At 31.6% G+C, this 10,636-nt stretch overlaps 1 protein-coding gene and 1 pseudogene across 1 annotated transcript; both read right to left on the bottom strand.

Annotated features, from left to right (window-relative positions):
- Window positions 1-472: 472 nt before the first annotated feature.
- Window positions 473-2,601, bottom strand: LOC110418867 (Pentatricopeptide repeat (PPR-like) superfamily protein). Its single transcript, XM_021431695.1, is given in 5 exon segments — window positions 473-765; window positions 768-902; window positions 905-961; window positions 964-1,080; window positions 1,083-2,601. Coding segments are annotated over 5 exon segments (1,953 nt in total). The 5' UTR covers window positions 2,434-2,601.
- A 5,837-nt stretch (window positions 2,602-8,438) lies between these two features.
- Window positions 8,439-10,636, bottom strand: part of LOC110428087 (pentatricopeptide repeat-containing protein At1g03560, mitochondrial-like) — a 9,399-nt pseudogene continuing 7,201 nt past the window's right edge.

The following is a 10,636-nucleotide window of genomic DNA, read 5'->3' on the forward strand; positions in this document are numbered from 1 at the left end:
CTACTTTTCTAAAGGATAGCAATGATAAGGAAAACTTCGGCTCCCTCTCTTGACACCAAAAATATTTGCTTGTGCAGCATTTTCTACACAATTCATTTAAGGGAACCAACTAAAAAATTGCAGTTAAGTTATAATAAAGTTATTTGTGAAAATTAAGTTGTATGTGGTCCTAAATGATATTCTAAAATTTTGCTTGAGTCTGAAATATTATACCTTTTGGAAGAGAGATCTGTCATATGCAAAATCTCCAAAGTCTTTAGATATAGAGTCACAACTAGAGGAACACATTATCTATAAGATCTAGTCAAAAGTGCACGTTGTAGCCTACATCTATGGCAGTACCAGAATCAGGTGCTGTTCCGTTTATGGGCAAATTTTCTACATATGATATTTGAAATAATTGTTCTTAAGGAGTGACCAAGTACATACCTTGGATGCCTGCCCAAGACCACCTTTGTGTTATACAATTTGCTCAAATTTCAACAAGAATCCGGAATTTCACTCGCCTCGTAATGCTGCCCGTTCTATCATAACCTATACCAATCTTACTATGCATCAACTTCATGGCCAAATCTGCATTGCCTGCCTTTCTCAAGGCATTGATTAGAAGAGTTCGAATTCTTCCAGGTATTTCTCTACTCTCATCAACAATACCATCAGCCAACTTGCGGGCCTCCTTGATACGGCCTGCTCTGCACAGCACATGGACCATATCTTCAAAAGCCGTCTCAGGAATAACACCCAATGGTGCTAGATCATCCAAATCTGGCAGGCCTTAGTTACCTGGCCAGATAGACAAAGCCCAATTGAGAGAGCCCTAAAAGAGAATGTAGTTGGTGTGATACCTTTATCGATTATCATATCCCAAAGCTTCATTGCCTCCTCATATTTTTGCTCCCTGCTAGTCCACTTATGAGTATTGTGTATGTATAAACTGTCTGATCACATTCTTCATCCTCCTCCTATTAAAGAGTGTTAATGCTTCATTGACCCTCCCACACTTTGCATGGGCATCAATAAGGGCATTGTAACAATATGAATCCCGTGGGCAACCTTTCTCAACCATCTCTTCAAAAGTGTATGAGCTTCATCCACTCTACCAGCCTTGCCCAACCCATCAATTAGACTAGAATAAAACATGGCATTAATTGCCACTTCATTAGCTCTGCAAAACCTGAGATACTCCATGGCCTCGTCTAATCTTCCACTCTTACACAATCCATTAACAATGACCCCATATGAAACCTCATCTGGTTCAAGCCCATCAGTTTTCATCCTCTGAAATAGCTTTAATGCATCTTCCATCCTTCCACATTTTGCAAATGCATCTATCAGAGCTGTATAAATAACCACATTTGCTTTAAACCCATTCCGAATCATATTCTCAAAAACAGCATATCCTTCAATACATTTCCCGTCTTTACAAAGTCCTCCAATAATCAAACTATAAGCATGAGGCGGAACTTCACATCTCTTCTCCACCATTTCATGATACAAACCCAAACAAGAATCAAAATTCCCCTCCGAATAGCATGCCTGCATCAATGTCATATAAGTAATCTTATCTGGCTCCAAGTTTATTGTCTCCATAGCTCGTATCTTTTCCATTGCTTTATGGGTTTTTCCTGCCTTACAATATCCTTTAATCATGGTATTATAACTCACAACATCTGGCCTAATTTTACTGTTCTCCATAACCTTGAAAACCTGCTCCGCAGATTCAATAAACATAGAATTTACCAATCCATTAAGTAATAGGTTAAACGCATATAAACTAGGTTCAATCTCATTCTCTTTCATTCTTCGCCACACCCACAATAACTCCTCTACCATCCCAAGTCCCACAAAGTTCTTAATCAAAGAATTTGCTGACGACATTGTCATTACAATCTCCATTTCTTTAAGTTGACCAAATAAGAATCTTACTTTTACCAAATCATTTGCTAAAGCTAAAACATTTATCATAGAAACATAACATTCCAGCTTATGGGTATATTTCTCTTGCTTAGCAGCCCATGTAAAGAACCTCAAAGCCACATCAGGTTTGTTTTGAACCTCAACAGATGCTAAAACAAAAGCAACAAAATTTGGAGACAACTGGATCAAGAACTTGTGGCAAAACGAGTCTAAATTTGATTCCATGTTAGAACAACCATCTAAAAGATTGACAATTTTGCTTACCCAAGGAGATGGCTGCAAGTCTTGAGGAAATGTTGAGGCTAAACCAGAGATATTAATGAAGGGCTCTATCCACTCGGGAGGAGGAAGATAACTCGAAGTGAATATGAACCTGGAGGAGAAGGAGATTGAGTTTGATAACAGTTTAGGAGGGTTTGACGGTGACTCAACATTTCGCCAGGGACTAGACAGAAGTGGAGATTGGAGACGGGATAGAGAGAAGGGACAAGGAGGTTTCAACAGGGTTCTTCTCATCAGGGTTTTTGGGTGCTGACCAGTGAGAATTGAGAAGTGTGCTTGATTAAATGAAGTCACTCTTTCGCTCTTGTATTTAGTTTAGCGTCCGCAGCAGCCACGGCTACAGGATCCGCTCTTCCTGATTCCGGTCTTAGTTATTTTTCCGAAACGTGAATGGGAGGTTCCATGGTTCACTGGTCGGGTCATGTGCCTCTCAATCCAGTAACCGAGTTCAAATCTCGGCAGCACTATAACTTTTTATTTACACTTATTTCATTAAATAAAATTTAATACTTATTTTAAATGGATACGATTTTATATTATTTGTTAATTAAATTAAAAGGAACAATGACAAAATTTTACTCATTAGATATTTCAATAAATAAAATTTAGTATTTATTTTAAATGGATACGATTTTATATTATTTTTGAATTAAATTAAAAAGTATAATGGTAAAATTTTACACATTAAATATTTCAATAAATAAAATTTACTACTTATTTTAAATGGATATGATTTTATATTATTATTGAATTCAATTAAAAAGTATAATGATAAAATTTTACTCAATAAATATTATCTATAACTACCTTACTTATTTTAAATGGATAAAATTATATATTAACCTTAAATTTTTATTTAACACTTATTTCAATAAATAAAATCTAATACTTATTTTAAACAGATACGATTTTATATTACTTTTGAATTAAATTAAAAAGTATAATGATAAAATTTTACTTATTAAATATTTCAATACAATTTTTATATTATTTTTGAATTAAATTAAAAAGTATAATGATAAAATTTTACTCTTTAAATATGATCTATTACTGCCTTTCAAAAAAAAATTGATCTATTACTTTAAATAGAGTGGTAAATTTGGAACTTATCTCATAATATGTATTTTGTTAAAAATCTAAATATGGTCCTAAATTATCTTAAATTTTTTATAAAAAAACTCTTATCTTTTTATTATACTCAAATAAATTCTTATTTTATGATTTGACTCAAATAAATTTTATTGAACAAAATGTATGGCATGGTCGTAACAACCATTAGCCTTAGGATCCATTGATATCCTTTACAAATAATACAATTTTTTTAACATGACAAACTAAACTGAGTGAAATGATTATATCTTAAGAAAGAAATTTTCTCATTTGAGTAATTTTATGTTGTTAGAAAATTACATTAGTATTCATGTGTATAAAAGATGTTAATTGATCTTGAGCTTAATAGTCATTGGGATACATGATAAATATGACAACTTTCTGTCAATAAAAAAGTTTATTTAGGTATAAGTCATGGGATATGGGCTTATATGTTAGTTTTCTAATATTTTAGCTTATATTTTTGTGAGCTTATTCTTCTAAGCTCAATCCGCTTCTACGACTTGTCAGGCAATTACGCCCTAGAAAAACTAAAAAAATATAATTCAATATTACATAAATATTTTATACACAAATACCCTCTTTAGAAAAATTGCATCTCTTCTCTCCCAACAATCTTAATAAAAAAAATAAAATAAAAGAATTTTGATATGTTTTCTTCAAATTTTCATCTTTTGCATTTTGATCCACTTGAAATATCTCATAATAATCAATTCGTATTCTTTCAATTCTTTTTTTCTTCAGTTGCTTAAAACTTGTTCTTTTTTATTGTTGGGTTTTTTTTTTCATTTCCTCACAACTTTAACCTTTTTAACTAAAGAAATTTTGATTAGAAAAGGAAAAAATTAGAAATACATGAAAATTGTTGATGTTTCTTGGTTATTGTCATTTGAGGAAGAGAAGATTCACTAAAATATATTGATAGAAAATGATAAAGCAAGAAGAGTAAAATAAACCAGGGAAACAATAGAAAATTGAAAGATGAGAAACCGTGAAGAATAAAAATAGACTTTATTAAGATAAAGAGTTTTTACAATACTAAAGACTGGATAAAAACTAAAAGATAAGATGATTAAAACATAAACTACTTGACTTAATTTATAGAGGAAAGTCACGTTATATCCCATATTTGTGTAATTGTGGCTTCATAATTTTAGGACTGTTACTAACCACCCCACTTTATTAAGATTCCACTATGCTACTAACAACTCTCATTTTATTAGGACTCCACTAATTAGAATTTGACTCAATCTTCAACAATTTTCTCACTTGAAAACAATATTGTATCATACTAAGAGCCTGTTTGACCTAGTTTTTTTCTAGCTTAAAAGCTATTATAAAGTTCTTATGAAAAATAATAGCTTTTAAAATTAAACTAAAGTTGTTTAATAAATTTTTTTTTATAAGTTATAATTTTAGTTAAAATTATTGTAAAGGGTATTTTTTTTTTGAGAGAGTTATATTGTAATTATTTTTAACAGATGAGGATATTTAAAAAAAATAAAATTTTTTTGTATTTTTAAAAAAAGAGAAGAAAAAGCTCCTCATAGGAGCTTTTCCAAAAGCTCTTTTTTTAAAAATTTTATTCTTTAAAAAAAAGCTACTTTTTTTAAGAGCTTTTCAAAATTTATGTTTGGCCTGACTTTTTCTTTTAAGAGATAGATAAGCTGGAAAAAAGCCAGGCCAAACGAGCACTAATAACGAACTGCTTCAAGACCCAGAGAACTCTTGAATCTGTTAAACTTCTCTATAGACTTGGTGAACATGTCTATAAGATTCAAGTCTACATGAATTTTTTTCAAGATAATCTTGCCATCTTCAACCACATCTCTAACGAAATGATAACGAACATTAATGTGCTTTGAACGTAAATGGAAAGTTGGGTTTCTAGCCAAATGAAAAGCACTTTGGCTATCACTGTTAACACAAATAACCTCCTGTTGTTTCATCATCAATTCCTCAAGAAGCCTTTGCAGCCATATAGCTTCTTTGTAAGCATGTGTTGCTGCCATGTATTCTGCCTCCGTTGTTGATAAAGCTACAACTGATTATAGTTTTGATTACAAGCTGATTGCTCCACTTAACATGGTAAAAACATAGCTGGTAGTAGACCTCCTTCTATCTTTATCGCCAACAAAATTTGCATCAACAAAACCAATGCACTGCAGTTTCATGTGTCTAAAACACAATGTGACATTCTGAGTGCCTTTAAGATATCTGAGGATCCACTTGACAGCCACCCAATGATAACGACCTAGATTTGCCATATACCTGCTAACAATTCCCACTGCTTATGCAAGGTCTGGTCTTATACATACCATGGCAAACATAAGGCACCCTATTGCTAATGAATATGTTACTCGAGACATCGTTGCCTTCTCCACTTCAGTGCTGAGAGATAATCTGAAGACAAGTTAATATGAACAGGAATGGGGTACTTACTGGTTTTGCATTCTGCATATTGAAGTGCAACAGAATTCTTTCTATATAACCCTTTTGAGATAACCAGATCTTTCTGTCCTTTTTTTCTTTGAGTACTTTCATCCCAAGAATTTGATTCATAGCTCCCAAATCCTTTATTCCGAACTCCCTAGCCAATTAAGCTTTTAGTGTAGACATTTTTCCAAAACTATTGCTTGCAATAATCATATTGTCTACATATAATAACAAGATACAAAAGCACCCATTACCTTTATTATAAACGTAAGCACAATGGTCATTCTCACATCTTTTAAAACCCAAGCTCACAATGAAGGAATCAAATTGCTTATACCAACACCTAGGCGCCTGCTTGAGACCATAAAGCAATTTGTTCAGCCGACAAACCAAATTTCTCTTATTTTCTTCAACAAAACCTTCAGATTGCATCATGTAAATTTCTTCATTCAAGTCACCATGTAAGAAAGTTGTTTTAACATCTAGTTGTTCTAATTCAAAATCATAAACAGCAGTAAGAGCCAAAACAACTGTAATAATAATCAAATGAATAACTAGAAAAAATACCTCATCACAGTCAATACTAGGGTTTTAAGCATACCCTTTTACCACAAGCCTAGCCTTATATCTTTCCACATTCCCATCTGAATCCTTTTTTAGTTTATAAATCCATCAACAGCCAATAGCTTTTCGATCTTCAGGTAACTAAACAAAGTCCCAAGTCTTGTTCCCATGCAAGGACTCCATCTCCTTCTCCATGGCACATCTCCATTTGCCTGAATAAATGGAGTCACAAAAACATTTTCATTGAAAATAACATCTCGACTAATAATGATCTTGCGAGCAATAGCATCCCAAAATCTGTACCCCTTTCTACCTGTCTCATAGCCAAGAAAAATACATCATTTCGAATTCTTATTAGCTTTAGTTCTCTATTCCTTGGGAACCCAAACAAAAACATCACATCCAAACATACGCAGGAAAGAATAATTTGCAGATTTTCCTATCCAAACTTCTTTTGGAGTTTTTGAATTAGGGGACATTGTAGGAGAACGATTAATTAAATAACATGCAGTACTTATAGTTTCTGCCCAAAATTCCTTTCCTACCTTTACAGTGCTCATCATACATGTAGCACATTCCAAGAGAGTGCGATTCATCCTTTCTACAATATCATTTTGCTGTGGTGTTTTTCACATTGTTAGGTGTCTTTTAATACGATGTTCACTACAATAGTCATCAAACTCATTGGAGCAAAATTCTCCTCCATTATTAGTTCGGAGACATTTAATTTTTGAAACCTTTTGATTCTCAACCAGTGCTTTGAATATCTTAAATTTCTCAAAAACATCTGATTTTCGTTTGAGTATAAAGATCCATACCTTGCAGGAGAAATCGTCAATAAAAGTCACAAAGCAGGAACATCCACCAATGGAAACGTCAAGTACTCACAAGTGTTAGCATGGATTAAATCAAGAAAATTTTGACTTCTTTTTGTAGACAAAGAGAAAGCCAAACCATGGTGCTTTCCATACAAACAATCCTCACAAAAACTTGTAGAGATAGATTTAAAACCAGGAAGAAGCTTGTGATTTAAGAGTACATGCAGTCCACCATCACCTATCCTTAACAACCTATGCCAAATCATAAAGAGATCTAACTTGGCAACAGTAGCTTTTCCAACTAAGGTTTCACCAATCAATTTGTACAAATTGTCCTTTAATTCTCCTTTGGCTACCACCATGATGCCTTTGATCACCTTCAAGTGACGATTCTCCCTAATGAATTTCATACCAAGCTTGTCAAACATCCCCAAAAATAGTAAGTTTTTCTTCAAGACAGGTACATGTCGAACACCATAAATGGTGCGAATACATCCATCAAACATCTTGATCCTCACTTCTCCATCTCCCACAACCCGACATTCCCTATTATCACCCATGAAAACTATGCCACCTTCACATGGTTTATAAGTGTGAAACCATTCCTTGTGTGGAGTCATATGAAAGGATGCTCCAAAATCAAGAATCCATTGACTCAAACTATTGTAGTTTTTGATGTTGCTGCCAATGCATCTCCATCTTCTACTATCGAAGTGCCTTCGACTATATTACTATGAGAATTACCTATCTTAAGATTCTCATTTCTCTGGTGTTTGTAGTCTTTCTTCATATGTCCAAACTTTTCGCAATTCTAACACTTTGTCAACTTCTTCTTGCTCTTAAACTTAGATCTTAATCATTCTTTGTCACTAGGGTTTCTTTCAATGGATCTATCATGAGCGTACATAATGTTACCAAGATTAGATTGAGTCAATTCATGCCTCATTTCTTCTGTTAAAAGTAACGCTACAATGGAATTCACGTCAAGAACCTTCACATGACTCAAATTCATAATTAGATTATCCTAAGAATTAGGCATAGAATAAGTAGGATACTTGCATTTTCTTCATCATCTATTTTGACATCAAGGGCTTGAAGCTTACTAACAAGTGCATTGAACTGATTAAGATGTTCTTGCATGGAATCTCCATCTCTCATCTTCAAATTGTACAGTTGATGCCTTAAAAAGATTTTGTTCATCAAGGACTTGCCTTCATAAATGCTTTTGAGCTTGTCCCACAGACTTTTTGCAGATGTCTCTGTTTCCACATTGAACAAAACATTGTCTTCCATGGCTAACTGCAAATTTGCTTAGGCCATCTCGTCCTTCTCAATAAATTGCTTGTCAATCATGCCTTCAGGTCTATCTTCTTTTGTCAAAAAAGCCACAGCGCAACCATCCTTCATAAGCACTGCATGCATCTTCAATTTTCATAATGCAAAATTGGTTCCATCAAAACCTGGAATCTCAAATTTTGTTATAGACTTCCTTACCGTCTTGAACTACACGAAAAAGAAAAGATAACCCCTACAACCTGGCTCTGATACCAAATTGATAGAAAATGATAAAGTAGAAAGAGTAAAATAAACCAGAGAAACAATAAGAAATTGAAAGATGAGAAAACGTGAAGAATAAAAATAGACATTGTTAAGACAAAGAGCTTTTACAATACTAAAGACTGGACAAAGACTAGAAGATAAGATGATTAAAACATAAACTACTTGACTTAATTTATAGAGGAAACTAACGTTATTTCTTATATCTTATATTTGTGTAATCGTGGCTTCACAATTTTAGGACTCTGTTACTAACCACCCCACTTTATTAGGACTCCATTATGCTACTAACAACTCCCATTTTATTAGGACTCCACTAATTAAAATTTGACTCAATCTTCAACATACATCTCATGGAGGTTGCATCAGCTAAGGTTTTTTATTTCTTTTCCTCTTTTATGTTATTTTTAGTATTTTTTGTATTTTTTTAGTTCAAAATCATAGTTTTAAGATGTGTTGATTTGTGTTTTTTCTATGAATTTGTTATTCAGCAATGGGTCTAGTTCAAAATCTTCTTTTCATCCATTTTCAAATTTTGAAAACCTTCAAATAAATTTTTTTTTTAATCAAGGTTTTTGAAAAGAGAATAAGTAGATCTTTTCCTTAAAAAGAATATGCCTAAATTGAAAAAATGATATACAAGGCATTTGTTTCTTAAAATATTTATGTAGTAACACTCGAGCATTTAGTTCATTACTTGGTATATGATCTCATGACTAACAGAACAGAATTTGAAAATCTCTTTTGTCCTAATTTAAAAAAATATATATTTATGTAGTATTGAATCTTAATTCTTTTTAACTTTCAACTAATACAATTAACAATCAAAAAGTTAAAAGCATCATTTTAAAATAAAAAGTGTCAAAATGTCCTTTCAATAGTGATTGAAAGAAAGTTTTTCGATTTTACCCTTTTGTTAATAATATTTTAAGATTATTCTTCTTTTAAGATTTTTTTTTAATTGGGAGAAAGGAATTTTAACCTTACGTTTTAGATAGGGGATCGTATATCAACTAATGAACTAAATGCTCGAGTGTTACTCTTCTTTTAAAGTTATTATATTAAATAATATTATTTTTAATGTCATAAAATTTATCATATTAATCGACAATTATTACATTTAATACAAAAATATTATTATATATAATAATATTTTAACTAACCTTAGTGCCTTAAGGTCAGTAGTTAGGAAAATTCATTTTTAAAAATATTAAGTGTATATATATCCATTTTTAAATCTGAAGAAAATAATAATTTCTTTTCATTTTATTTTCATATATTTTTGGACCTTTTTAAAATCAACTTTAGAGTTTGGTAGCTAGTTATAACCTTAATTTTCTAAAACTTTACAATGTGATTCTTATTTTAAGTATTGAACTATATTTGTTCTTAGAATCAAATACTCACCGTTAACCTGTGGTTTGAATTAAATTATTTAAAATTGTTAGAATTGATTTTTTTTCTTTTATGGAGTCTTTAGTATCAACTTTTTTTTATCTATTTTAAACTCAAAATGGGATATACTTTTGATTTTAAACTAATTTTCCTTTTCTTGAAATTATAAAAATCAATCAAATGTATGTACAAGAGTTAATTATGGTAATTTTAAACTAAGAAAAGTTTAAGCTTATGAATAATTATAAACTTACCAAAGTTTTAAATTATTGAGAGAGTATGAGTTCCAAAGGTTGATAGGCATTAGTAGTTATTAAAATATTCATAGCTTATATATTTTTATAATTAGAGAAGGGGGGATTCGAACCCTATTCTTTTAGGCAAAAAAATAACGCACCTACCAATGAACCAAATACTCAAATGCACAATAATAATATTTCTTTGCATGCAATTTAAAAATAATTAATTAATTACATTAATAAATACCTTAACTCTTTCAAATTTAAAAGGTATAATATTAGATGAAATTATCATTTTATAAGGTCTGACTTCTCATA

The sequence above is a fragment of the Theobroma umbraticum genome, unplaced genomic scaffold (genome assembly GCF_002168275.2).
Source record: "Theobroma umbraticum cultivar Fairchild unplaced genomic scaffold, ASM216827v3 scaffold_30.0, whole genome shotgun sequence".
NCBI classification, from domain to species: Eukaryota; Viridiplantae; Streptophyta; class Magnoliopsida; order Malvales; family Malvaceae; genus Theobroma; species Theobroma umbraticum.